This window comes from Cervus canadensis, chromosome 33 (assembly GCF_019320065.1).
Source record: "Cervus canadensis isolate Bull #8, Minnesota chromosome 33, ASM1932006v1, whole genome shotgun sequence".
Lineage (NCBI taxonomy): Eukaryota > Metazoa > Chordata > Mammalia > Artiodactyla > Cervidae > Cervus > Cervus canadensis.
This window is the reverse complement of record NC_057418.1, coordinates 29,598,910-29,617,779: the sequence shown is the minus strand read 5'-3', so window position 1 is coordinate 29,617,779 and position 18,870 is coordinate 29,598,910. Positions and strand designations below refer to the sequence as shown.

Below are 18,870 nucleotides of genomic sequence, written 5' to 3'. Positions count from 1 at the left end.
TAATACCAATAAACATCTTAAAAAAAAAAAACTTCCAACTCAACAACAAAAAATGAGCAATCTAATTAGGAAATGGGCAACGGCCTTGAACAGACATTTTTCTAAGGAAGTACATGAAAAGATGCTCAACGTAACTAATCATCGGGGATACACAAGTGAAAAGCACAGTGAGATCCAACTCATGACCATCTGGATGGCTACCACCAAAAAGCCAGAAAACAAAAGCTGGTGAGGACGTGGGGGGTCTCTGCGCACTTCTGGTGGGAGTGTAACCTGGAGCACCCACTGTGGAACAGTATGGAAGCTCCTCAAAAAGTTAGAAACAGAATTACCATATAACCTAGCAATTGGACTTCTGGGCATTTATCCAATAGAACTGAAAGCAGCATCTCAAAGAGATATTTGTATATCCCTGTTCACAGCAGCATTATTCATAATAGCCAAAAGCTGGAAGGAAACCAGACATCCACTGATGGATGAATGGATGAACAAGATGTAGTTGTACACATACAACAGCATATTCTTCAGCCTTAAAAAGGAACGAAATTCTGACACAGGCTACAATGTGGATGAAATAAGCCAGACACAAAAAGACAGACACTGCATGGTTCCACTTACACGAGGTATGTAGAATAGTCAAATTCATAGGAACAAGAAGGCATAGTTTCAGTTTTACACGATGAAAATGTTCTGGAGATTGGTTACACAGTAATGCAATACACTTAAAAATGGTTGAGACAGTAAATGTGTATTTTACTACAACTAAAAATATATGTATTTAGATAACTAGCGCTGGCATCTGGATTCCCAGGTGGCTCAGTGGTAAAGACTTCACCTGCCAATGCAGGAGACACAGGACACATAGGTTTGATCCCTGGGTAGGGAAGAGACCCTCGAAGAGGAAATGACAACCCACTCTAGTAATTCTTGCCTGGAGAATCCCATGGACAGAGGAGCCTGGTGGGTTAAGTCCATGGGGTCGCAAAGAGTTGGACATGACTGAGCACACACACAACTACAAATTTCCTGAAATCTGGCACACCTGTCTCTCTGATGAGCTGGGTCAGACTAGAACGTAAGTCCCTAGTTTATTATCACCCCCATCAACCGTCAACTCACTCTCAGACCTGTCTCCACTATACCTCCATGAGAGTGGAATTGTGTCTCCACTATAATTGATCCAGACCAGAAATGAGGCAGTCTACAGATTTCTGGGAAATAAGAACAAACAGAAAGGGGTCCACATGTTCTTAAAGACCTTTAAGCTTTTCTACTTATTGTTTAACAATAATTTAAATGTAAAATTTAAATTAATGTAAAAGCATACTACTTAAATGTAAAAGTATACTACTGGCATAACAAACAAAATCAGAGTAAATAAATGAAGATGCACCATTTACTTCTCTACCTTGGAATGATGATAAACACTAGCTCACTCTGCTTACTCACTGTCCACCATTCGGGAATGGAAATGGATACATTTTGGTTAAAAGGCAAAAACTTCTTTTTCCCTTACTTCTTCTGGTTTATACCCCATGATTTAATTTAGGTCAACAAAAGATTAAAGTCTGCCAAAGATAATTACAACAAGTAGAAGCAGTTCACGAGTACCTAATGGAAGTTGGGGGCAAATTAACACACTGGTGTCACCGCGTGTGTCCGACACACGTTCTTACTTGCACAAGCGTTTCCAGTGTAAAGATGTGCTCCCCACGAACGTTGTAGAACTTGACCATGGCACTCTTCAGAAGAGGGCCACTGGGGAGCTCACTGAGCTGGCTTGGGCGTTCCATACCAGCAACTGCCAGGAGGTCTCCCTGTGTGCACCACTGGGCCACCACCTCTGAAATAACAAAGAGGGAGACAGTCAACATGAGTTGGCAGGGGGCGGGGGGTGGGGGGTTGTGTCCTAAACTCTCATTCAAGTAGTTTCAGAAATGGATCCACTGAGCACATACAACGGCGTCAACGTTTCTCTCATGAAGGCAACGGAGACTCTGAACACAGGTGTTCATTACATGGATGGGGAGTGTTCATTACATAGGTGGGGACTGCAGTTTCCCCTGAAACGCACCTAAACCAGGAGAAGACGACACTGATACACCTACTGCAGTAGCAGCACTTCCACGATGAGAAGAGCACAACTACGCGAGTGCATGTGAGATCAGAGAACCCACCACTGTCCATCCTGAGTGTCCTTCCCTCTGCTGTGACCCCTACTCCCAGAGAGGACTCAGAGAGTTTACAAAAGCTCCAAGTGAAATGCAAATCAAGAGCAAAGCCTAAATTTAATTCATTCGATGTTCTGTGCACTACTAGACAGATGAAGTTCGGATAAAGGACAGGTCTGCATATCAAGGCCTTGAGTTTCACCCAGCATCTGGATGATGTGATGTGGGGTCTCAGAAAAGAAGACAATCCCTCTGCTGGATGGCAGTGTCGTCAGACAGACTGTCACAGAGATGTGATGCTCACCTACGAGCCATTCAGGACCTAGAAGAAACGGCTGTAAGACGTTGTGTGTGTCTAATTCCAATGTGAGCAATTCACTTATTCTTGCTGGTGAAACAAGCTGCTGGTACAGTAAGATTTATAGCATAGCTTTTTCCCCCTCAAGATCCTAAAACTGGATCTGGCTTATCCAGAGATCCCTGAAATCTGGAAGTCCGCGGCTGATTCTGCAGAGAGGTTGGAGTTGAAAGGTGCACCCCCATGACAAGGACTGGTTTCAGATCTGGGTCTAGATTTCGGCAGTTCCTGAGCTCCACCCGTGATCATGGCAGCTCTCTCTTATTCACATGCGGCACTGATTCTGACATTCTGAGGTCACCAAAGTTCCCCAGTTTCCCTGGAAGACTGAAAAGCAGTCCTGGGAGAAGACAGCTCTCCAGAACCCGGGGACTGAGGGCTTGCTTGTCAAGTCAGCTGCAGACAGAATCTAGAGACAGACCCAGCAGAGGGCTGAGAGGAAGCAGTTATGAACACACACAACATGGTAAAATCTCTACAACTGGAGACAGTAAAAGCATCAGTAAATAGAGGATTTTCCTTTTTCTTATAGACAGGTATGAATAAGGTTAAGTATTGGATTAAGTTCGTCCGGGTTATTCCCAATGGGTAAGTGGGTGGTGGCCCCCGCAGGACGGGCCCAGACACACAAGCCATTCAAAGGATGCTCAGCAGCTAACACAGGGAAGCCTGCGGGCTTGAGGCGGCTGTTTGCTAGACGGCGATATCTGAGTAAGGATCTTAGTCCAAACGTTTATGAGCAAATGCGCAGGGATTTCTTTGGTGCAGTTATAACATTACACTGAGACAGCTGCAGTTCCCAAAGGTATGTCATTCTTTTGAAAAGAATAACTTTCATAAGAATAATGCCATTTCTTGTTCTGAAGATTATATAACCAGGAACATAAAAGGATGCAGAGACAAGCGTGGGCCCCTTGATACTGAGCATAAGCCAGGCCTGAGCCACAGGACAGGCATGCAGTTATCAGGGATGCCCGGCCCCGTCCCTTCCTTAGACGGCCACATTAATGACTCATCTATTAGCCATTAGATGTGTGCGCACGCACATGTGCACATGTGTCCAGAGACAGGGAGGGAAAGAGGAAAGGGAAAAGGAAGCGAAGGTTCCGGTCTGCCCCACCTCCATTCAGATCACAGCAGGTCCCTTGAACATGGGGACTAGAGACCGCCCTGGAGCTTCTGCACTGCACTGTCCAATGCTGAAGACACAGACCGCTTTTCCAGAGAACTCACCAGACTTCCTGAACTGCACATTTCACAACACTCAGAATACTGACAGACCCCAATTTCCTCCTGAGACACCACTTCCTACCGCCCTTCAGGAGGCCATCAGCCACTCACTGCTGACCTTCACACAGACGCCTCCATTTGACACGTTTGTCACAACCACCAGCTTCTCAAGAACCCTCACAACCCCAGCGGCTCCTGTGTGTTGTCTGCAGGCGAGCGCTCCCCATCTGAGAGGACTGCTCCGCCTAAGAAGGGCAGGTGAGGACAAAGTGACTGTCGGGAGTGCTTCCTCAAGATGAGGCTAGACAGGAATTGACTGGTCGGACAAGCAGAGGAGCGAGAGGAAAGACCTTAATGGACAGAGTCCATTAAGCCCGGCAGAGGGGACTACAGGGGCCGGGGGTCAGCAGGCCTGGGAGGGACGCCCAGCTCACAAGGCAGGCCGCTCCGTACCTTTCAGCCCCGACTGGATGATGGTGGGAGACAAGTCGTCGTAGCTGTTCATCAGGCTGATGTCTCCGGAGGTGAAGCTGACAGTGAGCAGGGGCTTGATGTTCTGCACTGGGATGGGGTATGCTGCCGGACCATCTGTGGGAACAGAAGTGCCAGGTGAAAATGAGGCAACGAGCAAGTGACCCGAACCCAGGCCTGCACGTGCAGCCCTGCGGAGGCCTGGAAACTGCTAACAGTGCAGGCCAGACCCTGGGCTGGGGGGTCACCCAGGAAGGCGGCGCTGCACAGCATCAGGCTCTAACCACACAGAGCACGGGGGGAGCCCAGGACGAGAGGCGGTGGGGACAGCAGCTGTGCGGGCACCGGGCAGGGCTCCCTGGGCTCTGGGTACCCTGCTGAGAGTTTACCAACCTGTGTGTCTCTGGGGATGTGCAAACGTGAATTACTTTAATGTCACGTGCCATAGGAGGATGGGGGCAAGGATGAAAACATTTTCTTAATCCTGGTGCAATGAAAGCTGCCTTTCAACACTGGACACACTTTCACTGAACATTACAGGCATTGAGCAGCTACCGTGAGTTCTTTGTTTTTACAGGAAGAGACCCCACATCTGGAGGAGGCTCAGGCTGGCTGTGGCTGATGCCCAGTGTGCCTGAGTGTGAGGAGATGTGTGTGTGTGCACGTGTGCGTATTAAGGAAGGAGCCCTGAGGGGTGCTCCTCTGCATCCACCCCCTGCAGTGGGTCAGCCTGACACCTGCTCGCTCGCCCTGCTCAGCCCACCTGTAGAGGGTCTTGTGATAACTGTCCTCTGCTTTACTTTATGATGCTGCAGGTACTGACCTCTGTGCTCAAATTCCCAAGGTCACCAGGAACACCCTGCTCTCTCTGAAAGGCAAGTTGCAATCTCCTTCAAATTGCCCCACTGCTTCTGAGGAGGGGAACTGGTTAGAATGTAGCTGGGAACTAATGCTGCTCTTAGACTTCATCTGGACGTGCTCCATCACCTTGGTCTCTGGACCCTATTTCTCCCCTAGTAAGAGGGGAAAAGCAAGTGTGCATTCAACCCAGTAAGTTCTGTTTTAAAAGTATGCTGAGCCCAGTGTTGAAAGACACCAACTTGATCACTGACATTGGCAGTCCTTCCATTCCACTACTCATCACACGGTCTCCTTTAAAAAGAGGGGCTGGAGCAGGGATGGGACCCTGGGAGAGAGTCAGAGCCCTGGGGGGCCACGCTGAGGGCTGACAGTGGGACGGCCAGGCCAGCACCCACCCCCAAGGCTTCTGCTCTGGGGCCTCAGGCACGCTTAGGGTAGTGGGCGGAGGCAGAACCTGAAATCACCCCCACCAAGGGACTGAAACCATCTATCATGACTGGGCCAAATGTTCACAAAGTCAGATGTCATCTACTCTAACATCACTGCAAGGCTTGGAGGCGGGGGGGCGGGGGGGGCGGGGGGTGAGGGCAGTGGGTTCTTCTGAACTGAGGGAAGAGAAGGGAAGAGCAAGGGAAGACCTGCCTGAAATAAACAGGCAGGGACATGGCGTCCAGCCCACTGTGCTGGCCTGCGTCTCGGGCAGAACTAAGCCCTTCCGCACAGCCAGGCTCCCTGGCTTCAGGAGCTTGTGGACCTGGACACTACGGGTGAGGGCGCGGGAACTGCACAGCAGTCTTTTCCTGCAGCTCTGTTCTCACTAGGTCCCCGGTCCCCACAACACCCCAGGGACGGAAACGGCCATCAGTCTCGCTCTGCGTCTAGGAAAACCAGTGGAGGGCCAAGCCACCTGTGAAAAGGGATGGCAGCGAGGCGACGGTCCGTCCAGGTCAGAGACTGGGTCGGCTCTGCCCCGCATTCTGCTGAGAACCCCGCCCAGTACGGCCAGGCGCCGCGCTGTGGCGGGCCGCCCCGTCCCCCCATGGGGAGGGGTCCTGCTCCTTCCTGCCCTCCCCGCGCGGCCACCTTGGGGCGGGGAGTAGTCGTCCGAGTCGGTGTCACTCTCGCTGCTGTCCTCCACCAGGAAGGCGGGGTAGTTCCAGGACATGCTGAGGATGCCGTCCGACTCGTGCAGGAGGATGTGGGCCAGCATCCGGCCGTGGCAGTCCATGACGATCACCTGCCCATCGGCGGTGCCAAACAGTACCTGCAGCAGAGGAGCGGAACCCCTGATGGGCGGGCAGCGAGGACAGCGGTTGTGGCCCCACCCCACCTCAACGTGTTCACAGGAGAGAATACCTGAGAACTGGAAGAAGAGACCAGTTAAGCAACAGGGATACACAAAGCATAAACTGGCGGAAATTTAGCTGGCTCTTACTAAGAAGAATTTTAGGCCTCTATTAGCGAAAGGGGACTAGTGCTGTAATAAATATGTTATGTGGACGCTTTCGAATAATGTCAAAATTACCGTGTCACATTTTGTGGGTTGCTTTTTTTTTTTTTTCAGCTGGAGGAGCGGGGGTCAAGAAGAAGGTAATATTCTCTTATTTTTCTTAAAAAAAAAAAAAAAGCAGCAGCAGAGGATCATCGTATGCAAGTGTATGTAAGCAGGTTTATCTTGTGTTCCATTTCACTGAGAATAGTAATGGGGTTGATGTATTTAAGTAATAATGTTATAGTAAATTAATGGTATTAATATATTAAGTGCTTACTTTGTACTAAGCACAATTTTAACAAAGTTTACCTCATCAACTGTCTGAATAATTCTGGCAGCTAAGCCCCAGCACTGCTGGCATGAAGCTGAGATGCCTTGTGTACTGAGGGCTGCTCCTGGGGGTCCCCTCAGTCACCTGCCCCGAGCACACACTCAGGTGTGTGCTGGGGTGCGAGTAGGCACACGGCCAGGGCTAAAGCACCAGCAGGCAGAGGAAGGCTGGGTGTGGGGGTGGGAGGGGATGGTGGGCGCCCTCCATCAGAGCGGCAGAGGAGCCGCTCACAGCTGCTGGAAGCCCCTGACAGGCGTCATTCCGATGGGTGGCCCTGAAGGGCCCATTGGAGCCCAGGAAGCAGAGCTCCCTAAGGACACCTGTGTTCTCTCCTACTATGTGTGCTGGGCCCTGCAGTGCCTGTGTGTTCTGGCACTGAAATCTTTGTATCTTTTGTGTCTAATGAGAATTCTCTAACCGTCAGCAACTCATTGTGAGAACCACACAAGTTATTTCCATTTTATAGATGCAGAAACAACTTAACAGAGTTCAAGTAAGTTGACAAAGTCATTAAGTGGTTAAGCCAGGGCTATCTACCTAGAAGGACCAGGATTCACATAAAGGGAAAGTTATTTACGACTCTTTAGGTCCATGCCTCTTTCTGCTGTTAAGACTTTGACACTGAGCTTCTGGAGGTCAAAGACTGTCCGTAGCTGTACCTGGGACCTAAGAGGAGCTTTGGGTACAGTGGACGTTAAATAAGTATTTACAGTTACATGAATAAGTTAAAGTCAGTGACAGTCAGAAGGCAATCTTAGGACATAAATCCAGATGATTAAGATAGATTAATTGCAAAACAAGATATATTTCATTTAAATAGTAATAAGCTGACAGAATTTACAGAGCTGTTCAGATAAACCAACTGTCCATCAAACATTCCTTTAAACATGAGCTACATTTTAATGACTGGAAAGTAAGAAAAAAAAAAAGGAAAGCTGGAACAGTTTTCCCTCAAGGCTCATGATGAATCATTATTGAATGATGCTTACAGCAAAAAGAGATAAGTTGTACTAGGAACACAGTAAAAGTCATTTTAGGAAAAGTTGAATTCTTGGCTGCCAACATTGAAAATGAGTATCTACTAGCATGTCCACCAGGACCTCATAAGACATGGGCAGGGGGAGGCGGAGACAGCAGGTGTCTCCTGAGCAGTCCGCAGTGCAGATGAAGATGAAATGTGACCTCTTGTAACTTCAACTACAATTTACATATTTCAGAGGAAGAAGATGTATGGAAGTCCTCTAAAGCGACATCCCAGGATACAGGCTTTTATTCTCCAGTTCCCACATCCTCACTCACTTGTTCAAGCATGTCTGAAGAGCAGCGTCATACCTCGGAGTATGTGAAAGGGTTATTTCACCACTTACGACTTTGTTTCTCATAAACATAGCTCATGAGCAGGCAACAGCAAACAGTTATTCTTCTCAAGTACCCAGAATTAAAATGGATCAAACCCAAAAAGCTCCCTGGGCCCTTCCACTGTAGTTCCCACAGTCTCCACTGGCATGACGATCATCACTATTCTTGTATCTTACTGTGTGATTATTTGATCTGTTTGACTCCCATGCTAGACATAAGTTTTTGAGGACATGGACCGTGTCTGCTCTCACTACGCTCTCCCCAGGGCCTGTCCTCGGATGACATACAGCAGGGCCTGTGAAGGGAGGGAGGAAATGAAGCATCATTTGAGTAACACATTTTTCCATTTTGGAGAAGAACAGACACCATCTAATTCCTGAATGAAGGACTGGTGGCTTAATGAGTTTTCAGTGTTCAACATCACACTAAAACAAAAGAGGACAAGAAAACCAGCCTCCAAATTCCCCAACATTAATCAACTCCGACTGCAGCTCTCTTGGAAGTTAATACACTATTAAGATCAGGGAGAAGGAAAAAGGCATCCCTAACGCTCGAGTTGTCAAGCAGCGATGGAGGAAGTTACCCTGTTTCGGAGCAAGTATGTCAGATAACTGAAGAACATGGATATGACGTAAAATCAGATTTCTGAAAATCTCTTCTATTACAAGTTCTTTTCATGCTTAATCACTTTTAACGAGATAAAGCTTCTCCGAGCCAAGGACTTCAAAGGAACAAGACAGCAAAGTCTAAACAATACTGAATACACATATGGGCAAAAGCATCAGTCTCTGCAGCCTCTCCTCCCTAATTCTGGGGCTCTGGACAGACTGGTCCGGCTCCTCTTGCCCAGGCTTGGTCTCCTCCTTTAGGCTTGGCCCAGACCCTTTCCCCTCTCCAGGAGGTCACAGTCATGTCCTTGGCCTGGCGTGCTCCCTGTCCAGGCCATTCCCCTAAGCTCCAGACTCACACTCCAACTGCCTGCCAGCCGCCGACCCCCGGATGTGTTAAAGGCCAGGCCCATCAGAGCCAACCTGTCCCCGATGAGGTGCATGACCTTGTCTGTCCCCAGCCAGCACACACAGCAGGTCCTCTGCCGGCAGAGACTGTGGTTTGTGCTTTATCTCCGGTGTCCAGTGCGGGGCCTGGTATGTAGCAGGTGCTCAGACATCACGTGTCAAGGCTTTTGAGACCCACCACACAGAATTATTCTCACTCCAGCTATGGTCCCCACAGTACACTGTTTCCATGGTACCATGAGCTTCCTGAGGGCAGGTCTGCAGCCATAGGTTCTTACCTGCTGCCAGTCACCAGTGGATGCTCAGTGACTCTCAGTAAATGAATTTCTGCCCAAAGCTTTTGCCTTTGCCCAAGTATTCCTACACATGAACAGCTTCTTTCTTTTCTTCTTTTAACTATATCAATGCTCAAATTTTCCCATAAAACTGGCCTCCAAAACACTTTTAGTTATGGATAATTTAGATTTCAGTCTCATATTTCCCCTACTATTTCTGCTGGACTGCAGGCTTCACAGAGTGGTGGAGATAATGCTCCCTCTGTAACATGCACCCTAAGAACCAAAGGTGGTAGAAACCTGCCAGCCCCTGGGGTTCACCGGCTGTCCCTCAGGACAGGGGATGCTGCTTCAGGGCAGTGTCTAATACCATGGCAATGTTTTTAAAAAACTGTGGTATCCACATACAATCTCTCCATTCTAAACTATTTTTAGATGTAATCATTTTAAAATGTAACACAATTATCACCAGCAATTTAAAAAGAACTAAGCCACAGGAAGAAGACAGAAAAGCATTCGAAAGATTTATGTTTTGGAACCAGTGATGATATATCATCAGTACCTTTATCTCTGGAGACTGGTGCTCACCTAAATTCTTGAATAAAGACCACGTTAGGAAATTTCAACTATAAAAATACATGCTTCTGTAAATGCAGTAGAGTTCAACGAGTAGCATACGAACTAGTCACAAAAGGAGTTGATTTTTCCCATTTATTTGCTTTTGTGATTTAAAGCTGGGGGAGAGGATGACAAAGTTATTACAAATTCCGACTACAGGCATATCTTATCTTATTATACTTTGCATATATTGTATTTTTTTTTTTACCAAAAAGAAGGTTTGTAGCAACCCTGCATCAAGCTAGGCTGTTTGCGCCGTTTTTCCAGTATGATTTGGTTACCTTGGGTATCTGTGTAATATTTTGATAATTCTCACAGTATTTCAAACTTTTTCATTATTATATTTGTCATGGTGATCTGTGACCAGGGACCTTTGATTTTACTATTGTAATTCTTTTGGGAAACCAGGTCCATGTAAGATGGTAAACTTGATTATTTAAATGACAACAAAGGATCTAGACTATGACATAAACTTAGTTGATAAAGCAGGGCTTGTGGGAACTGACTGATTTTGAAAGTTCTCCTCTGTACAGAAAGCTATCAAATACAGCACTGCATGCTACAGAGAAATGGTTCATGAAAGGAAGAGCCAATTGATGTGGCAAGCTTCATTGCTGTTTCACTTTAAGAAACGGCCTCAGCCACCCCCACATTTAGCAACCACCACCCTGAGCAGTCAGCGACCATCAACACTGTGACAAGGCCCTCCCCCAACAGAAAGATTACCACTTGCTCAGATAATGGCATTTTTTTTTAGCAATAAAGTATTTTAAAATTAAAGTATATACAATTTTTCTTTTAGCCATAATGCTATTGCATACTTTTAATACACTATAGTACAGTATAAACATAATTTTTGTATGCACTGGGAAACCAAAAACTGTATCTGATTCACTGTAGTGCAGTGGTCTGGAACCAAACCCACAAAACCTCTGAGAGATGCCTGTAGCTGGTGTCGAGTGCCTACATGCACAGCTGTGGAAGGAGGAGGGGAGGGAGGCGGAGTAACGTCCCTTTGCGCCTTGGCAGGAATCTTCTGTCCTGAGATACACCAAAGTAACACTTCTGTTCTGAAAGACCTCCCTGTCAGCTTCAAAACACTAGCTTTCAAATGTGCTTCAAGGCCAGATTTGAGCATTTTGTGACTAATATTTTTTAGTATTTTTTCAGTCACTGACATCAGACATTTGTAAAGGACAGAATTGCTCAATTGATTAACAGAGTATTTCCTGGTTCAAAAAAAAAAAAAGGATAAAATATAACTTCACAATTGATTCTAATAACCATTTCTAAAACAGCCATTTTAAGACTTATTCTGATAAACATGGGAAAGAAATCTAGTCCAAAACAGCTATAATAAAAATTTGTATCTTTGGGCTAAACATGTAATTTTGAAGTCGTTTCATCTCCTCACTGCAGGTTAGTGCTTATAAACTAACCCATAAAGAAGAGAACCCACTATATGTTTAAAGATTTTCAGAGAAGGAGATAGTCTATCCACCTCAGGTACTGAATTTAACATTAAATAATTTTCATTGCTATAACATTCTTCCCCAAATCTTTCAGGTTCCATTTTAAAGTTTATTCATCCTTTTAAGACACCTATACATTATTTCTGGGGAGTGGAGGGGAACAGTCTGACTACAGGACTAATTTAAAAACATATTTAACTAGGATACCTCCGGAAGGACACACAAGTAACTGGAAACATTGATCACCTCTGGGGACAGAAGTGAGTGGCTGAGGGTAGTGGGGAGAAAGGGAACTTTTCATCATATATCCTTTTGAACATTTAGGATTATACTGTGAGTATGCTATTTAAATATACTTAAGTACACATGGAATGAAGTAGAGAGAAAAGGTTCAGGAATACAGCTCCAATATCAGATCTCTGGAGCTGGATGAAATGTGCTGGGCCTGTTTGCTGAAGATCGTCTTAAGTCTACTGGTGAAACATGCTTTCCTTTGCAAAGAACTCAGAATTGGGAGTTGGCTTGCTAGGGGTCTGGTTCTAGTTTGATTCCTAACTACTTATGTCACTTTGAATTGATCATTTGCCTTCCTGAGTACTGTTCTCGTCTTCATCTAAAAAAGGTTGTATTAGATGAGTTTTCAAATCCTTTCCTGTTTCAAAAGGCTCCAAATCTTTCAATAAATATTTAAATACATTTCTCATTATGTGGAAATAGTCATTTTTTCCTGTGGCTACTAATAAACTTCCTTAACAAAAGGGCTAAGAGGAAATGACTTCCTGGTCTGAAGAGACTGAAAGCCTCGTGACTCAACAGCAGAGGTCAGGGTGTGCAGTGATGGGGCAGGTCCAGCAGCGCCTGCGGCTGCCGTCAAACACCAGTGAAGCTGACACCAGTCAAGGAGGTAAGATCAGATTTTACCCAGGAATCACTACTGCATGACAAGCAGCTGACCTCAGCTTCCACTTGTGCAGACATGACTGGGCATCTTAAAGGGAGAGTGGGAGAGGGGAAGAGGAGGGAGGTGGGATGCTTAATCTTGTCAAATGCTTTTTCTGCATCTACTGAGATGACCATATGGTTCTTATCCTGTATTTTGTTAACAGGTGTATCACAGTGATTGATTTTTATATGGTGAACATCTTTGCATCCCAGGGATAAATCCCACTTGATTGTTGTGTGGGATTCTTTTAATGAGCTATTTCACTCGGTTTGCTAGTATTTTGTTGTGGATTTTTGCATCTATGTTCATTAGGGATACTGGTCTGTAATTTTCTTTCCTTACAGTGTCTTTGTCTGGCTTTGGTATCAGGGTGATGCTGGCCCAATACTACAAAGCTTTTGGAGGAAAACATAGGCAGAACACTCACTGACATAAATGACAGCAGTAACTTTTTCAATTCATCTCCTTAGGGTAATGGAAATAAAACAAAAATAAACAAATGGGACCTAATTAAAAAGCTTGTGCATAGCAAAGGAAACTACAAACAAAATGAAAAGACAACCTACAGAAGGGGAGAAAATGATGCAACCGACAAGGGATTAATCTCCAAAATTTACAAACAGCACATGCAGCCCAATATCCAAGAGACCAAACAACCCAATCAAAAAATGGGCAGAGGATCTAAACAGATGTTTCTTCAAGGAAGACATACAGAAGGCCAAGAGGCACATGAAAAGACATTCAACATCACTTTTAAAGAAATGCGAATCAAAACTACAATGAGGTATCACCTCACACCCAGTCAGAAAGGCCATCATCAAAAACTCGATAAACAGGGCCTCCCTGGTGGCTCAGTGATGAAGAATCCGCCCGCCAATGCAGGAGACATGGGCTCAATCCCTGATCAGGGAAGACCCCATATGCTACGGAGCAGTTAAGCCTGTGTGCCCCAACCACTGAACCTGTGCTCTAGAGCCTGGGAGCTGCAACTATGGCGCCCACATGCCACAACTCCTGAAGACCGCATGTCCTAGAGCCTGTGCTCTGCAACAAGAGAAGCTGCCACAATGAGAAGCCCATGCATCGCAGCTAGAGAGTAGCCTGCTCGCCACAACTAGAGAAGAACCTTGCACAGCAATGAAAACTCAGCACAGCCATAAACAAATTAATAAAAAATTTAAAAATCTACAAAGAATAGATGCTGGAGAGGGTGTGGAGAAAAGGGCACCTTCCTATACTGTTGTTTGGAATGTAAATTGGTATAGCCACTATGGAGAACAGTGATGGAGGTTTCTTAAAATGTTAAAAATAGAACTACCATATGATCCAGCAACAGTATATTAAAAAGCAGAGACATTACGTTGCTGACAAAGGTTTGTCTAGTCAAAGCTATGGTTTTTCCAGTACTCATGTATGAATGTGAGAGCTGGACCATAAAGAAAGCTGAGCACCAAAGAACTGATGCAAGCAGTATGTGACATATTATACTACGTATATAATTATTATTAAAATAAACTTGATGTAGTGTTTGAAATAAAAAAAGCAAACATATCTGTTAGGTCTACTTGGTTTACAGTGTTGTCAAAGGGCACTGTTTCTCTATGGATTTTCCCTCTGGATGTTCTATCCAGTATTGAGAGTGGTAGTGAAGTCTCCCACATTAATGTATTGCTGTCTATTTAGGTTGCTGCAAAAGTAATTGTGGTTTTGCACTGTTGAACTTTGCTGTTTGATATTAAAATACATTCTTAAATGTGGTTATATTATACATCATTTTAATGTGCATTTTTCACTTTATGTTTTTTTTTGCTAATGACTTATTACTCACTGTTTATTTTATATATTTATTTAGACCAGGGAAATGTTGTTAGACGAAAAGCAAATTTGAGCAATTTTCTTATTCAAGTTCAAAATGGGTAGTAAAGCAGCAGAGACAACTCACAATATCAGCAATGCATCTGGCACAGGAACTGCTAATGAATGTACAATGCAGTGGTGGTTCCAGAAGCCATGCAAAGGAGACAAGAACCTTGAAGATGAGGAGAGCAGTGACTGGTCACTGGAAGTTGACAACGACCAACTGAGAGAATCATTGAAGCTGATCCTCTTACAACTACACAAGAAGTTGTTGAAGAACTCAATGTCGACCACTAAGGTGTCTGAAGCAAACTGGATAGGTGAAGGGGTTCCCAAGTGGTGTTAGTTGTAAAGAACCCACTTGCTAATGCGGGAGCCAAAAGAGATGCGAGTTCTATCCCTGGATAGGGAAGATATCCTGGAGAAGGGCATGGCAACCGACTTCAGTGTTCTTGCCTGGAGAATCCCGTGGATAGAGAAGCCTGGCAAGCTCCAGTCCATAAGCTCGATAAGTGGGTGCCTCATGAGCTGACCCAAAATTTTAAAAAACATTGTTGCATTGAAGTGTTGTCTTCTCTTATTTTACACAACAACAATGAACCATTTCTCGATTGGATTGTGACATGCGGTGAAAAGTGTCATTTTACATGACAACCGGTGATGACCAGCTTAGGGGCTAGCTGAGAAGCTTGAAACCACTTTCTAAAGCCAACCTGCACCAAAAAAAGGTCATGATCATTGTTTGGTGGTCTGCTGCTGGTCTGATCCACTGCAGCTTTCTGAATCCCAGTGAAACCATTATATCTGAGTAGTATGCTCAGCAAATGGATGAGCTGCACCAAAAACTGCAAGGCCTGCAGCTGGCATTGGTCAACAGAATGAGTCCAATTTTCCATGACAACACCCAACCACGTCGCGCAACTAATGCTTCAAAAGTTGAATGAATTGGGCTATGAAGTTTTGCCTCACTCACCCTATTCACCTGATCTCTCGCCAACCTACTACCACTTCTTCAAGCATCTTGACAACCTTTTCAGGGAAAATACTTCCACAACCAGCAGGAGGCAGAAAATGCTTTCCAAGAGTTTGCTGAATCCTGATTTTTTTTTTAATTAAGTAATTTAATTGGAGGCTAATTACTTTACAATATTGTGGTGGTTTTTGCCATACATAGACATGAATCAGCCATGGGTGCACCTGTGTCCCCCCATCCTGAACCCCCCTCCCACCTCCCTCCCCACCCCATCCCTCTAGGTTGTCCAAAAGCACTGGCTTTGAGTGCCCTGCTTCATGCATCGAACTTGCACTGGTCATCTATTTTACATATGGTAATATACATGTTTCAATGTTATTCTCTCAAATCATCCCACCCTCACCTTCTCCCACAGAGTCCAAAAGTCTGTTCTTTACATCTGTGTCTCTTTTGCTGTCTTACATGTAGGGCTGACATTATCATCTTTCTAAATTCCATATACATGCATTAATATACTGTATTGGTGTTTCTCTTTCTGACTTACTTCACGCTGTATAATAGGCCCCAGTTTCACCCACCTTATTAGAACTGACTCAAATGTGTTTTTTTTATAGCTGAGTAATATTTCATTGTGTGTATGTACTACAACTGCCTTATCCATTTGTCTGCTGATGGCATCTAGGTTGCTGAAGCACAGATTTTTATGCTACAGTAATAAAAAAACTTATTTCTCATTGGTAAAAAGGTGTTGATTGTAATGGTTCCCATTTTGATTAATATACATGTGTTTCAGCTTAGTTACGATGATTTTAAATTCATGGTTCAAAATCACAATTACTTTTTCACCAACCTTAATGTTTCTAATATTTCTCCTTTCAGTTGTGTCAATGTTTGTTTTATATAATAATTGAGTGTTCTGTATATTCAGGTGCTCTATTGTTGTATGCATATATACTTACAGTTGTTATTTCTTACTGGTAAGTTGACCCTTTTGCCTTTATGTTTTTCCTTATCTCTTTTTTTTTTTTTTCCCAGTGGGTTTTTGTCATACATTGATATGAATCAGCCATAGAGTTACACGTATTCCCAATCCCGATCCCCCCTCCCACCTCCCTCTCCACCCGATTCCTCTGGGTCTTCCCAGTGCACCAGGCCCGAGCACTTGTCTCATGCATCCCACCTGGGCTGGTGATCTGTTTCACCATAGATAATATACATGCTGTTCTTTCGAAACATCCCACCCTCACCTTCTCCCACAGGGCTCAAAAGTCTGTTCTGTACTTCTGTGTCTCTTTTTCTGTTTGCATATAGGGTTATCGTTACCATCTTTCTAAATTCCATATATATGTGTTAGTATGCTGTAATGTTCTTTATCTTTCTGGCTTACTTCACTCTGTATAATGGGCTCCAGTTTCATCCATCTCATTAGAACTGATTCAAATGAATTCTTTTTAATGGCTGAGTAATATTCCATGGTGTATATGTACCACAGCTTCCTTATCCATTCGTCTGCTGATGGGCATCTAGGTTGCTTCCATGTCCTGGCTATTATAAACAGTGCTGCGATGAACATTGGGGTGCACGTGTCTCTTTCAGATCTGGTTTCCTCAGTGTGTATGCCCAGAAGTGGGATTGCTGGGTCATATGGCAGTTCTATTTCCAGTTTTTTAAGAAATCTCCACACTGTTCTCCATAGCGGCTGTACTAGTTTGCATTCCCACCAACAGTGTAAGAGGGTTCCCTTTTCTCCACACCCTCTCCAGCATTTATTGCTTGTAGACTTTTGGATAGCAGCCATCCTGACTGGCGGGTAATGGTACCTCATTGTGGTTTTGATTTGCATTTCTCTAATAAATGAGTGATGTTGAGCATCTTTTCATGTGTTTGTTAGCCATCTGTATGTCTTCTTTGGAGAAATGTCTGTTTAGTTCTTTGGCCCATTTTTTGATTGGGTCATTTATTTTTCTGGAATTGAGCTTCAGGAGTTGCTTGTATATTTTTGAGATTAATCCTTTGTCTGTTTCTTCATTTGCTATTATTTTCTCCAAGTCTGAGGGCTGTCTTTTCACCTTACTATAGTTTCCTTTGTAGTGCAAAAGCTTTTAAGTTTCATTAGGTCCCATTTGTTTTAGTTTTGCTTTTATTTCCAATATTCTGGGAGGTGGGTCATAGAGGATCTTGCTGTGATTTATGTCGGAGAGTGTTTTGCCTATGTTCTCCTCTAGGAGTTTTATAGTTTCTGGTCTTACATTTAGATCTTTAATCCATTTTGAGTTTATTTTTGTGTATGGTGTTAGAAAGTGTTCTAGTTTCATTCTTTTACAAGTGGTTGACCAGTTTTCCCAGCACCACTTGTTAAAGAGGTTGTCTTTTTTCCATTGTATATCCTTGCCTCCTTTGTCAAAGATAAGGTGTCCATAGGTTCGTGGATTTATCTCTGGGCTTTCTATTCTGTTCCATTGATCTATATTTCTGTCTTTGTGCCAGTACCATACTGTCTTGATGACTGTGGCTTTGTAGTAGAGTCTGAAGTCAGGCAGGTTGATTCCTCCAGTTCCATTCTTCTTTCTCAAGATTACTTTGGCTATTCGAGGTTTTTTGTATTTCCATACAAATTGTGAAATTATTTGTTCTAGTTCTGTGAAAAATACCGTTGGTAGCTTGATAGGGATTGCATTGAATCTATAGATTGCTTTGGGTAGAATAGCCATTTTGACAATATTGATTCTTCCCATCCATGAACACGGTATGTTTCTCCATCTGTTTGTGCCCTCTTTGATTTCTTTCATCAGTGTTTTATAGTTTTCTATGTACAGGTCTTTTGTTTCTTTAGGTAGATATACTCCTAAGTATTTTATTCTTTTTGTTGCAATGGTGAATGGTATTGTTTCCTTAATTTCTCTTTCTGTTTTTTCATTGTTAGTATATAGGAATGCAAGGGATTTCTGTGTGTTAATTTTATATCCTGCAACTTTACTATATTCATTGATTAGCGCTCTAGTAATTTTTCTGGTAGAGTCTTTAGGGGTTCTATATAGAGGATCATGTCATCTGCAAACAGTGAAGAGTTTTCTTCTTCTTTTCCTATCTGGATTCCTTTTACTTTTTTTTCTGCTCTGATTGCTGTGGCCAGAACTTCCAACACTATGTTGAATAGTAGTGGTGAGAGTGGGCACCCTTGTCTTATTCCTGATTTCAGGGGAAATGCCTTCAATTTTTCACCATTGAGGGTGATGCTTGCTGTGGGTTTGTCATATATAGCTTTTATTATGTTGAGGTATGTTCCTTCTATTCCTGCTTTGTAACATCTATTCTGTGTGATATAATTACAGTCATCCTTGTTCTTTTTTGGTCATCATTTGCATGGAATATCTTTTTCCATCTCTTCACTTTCAGCCTATATATGATCTTCAATCTGAAGTAAGTCTCCTACAGGAAGCATA

General features: G+C 44.1%; 1 protein-coding gene across 1 annotated transcript in view; it reads right to left on the bottom strand.

Moving 5' to 3' along the window:
• Positions 1-18,870, bottom strand: part of TULP4 (TUB like protein 4) — a 202,002-nt gene that overhangs the window by 26,106 nt on the left and 157,026 nt on the right. Inside the window, exons 5-7 of the mRNA XM_043457022.1 lie at positions 6,175-6,355; positions 4,213-4,347; positions 1,677-1,843 (exon numbers count right to left, since the gene is read on the bottom strand). Coding sequence (XP_043312957.1) covers positions 1,677-1,843; positions 4,213-4,347; positions 6,175-6,355 — 483 coding nt within the window. The remainder of the gene's footprint in view (positions 1-1,676; positions 1,844-4,212; positions 4,348-6,174; positions 6,356-18,870) is intronic.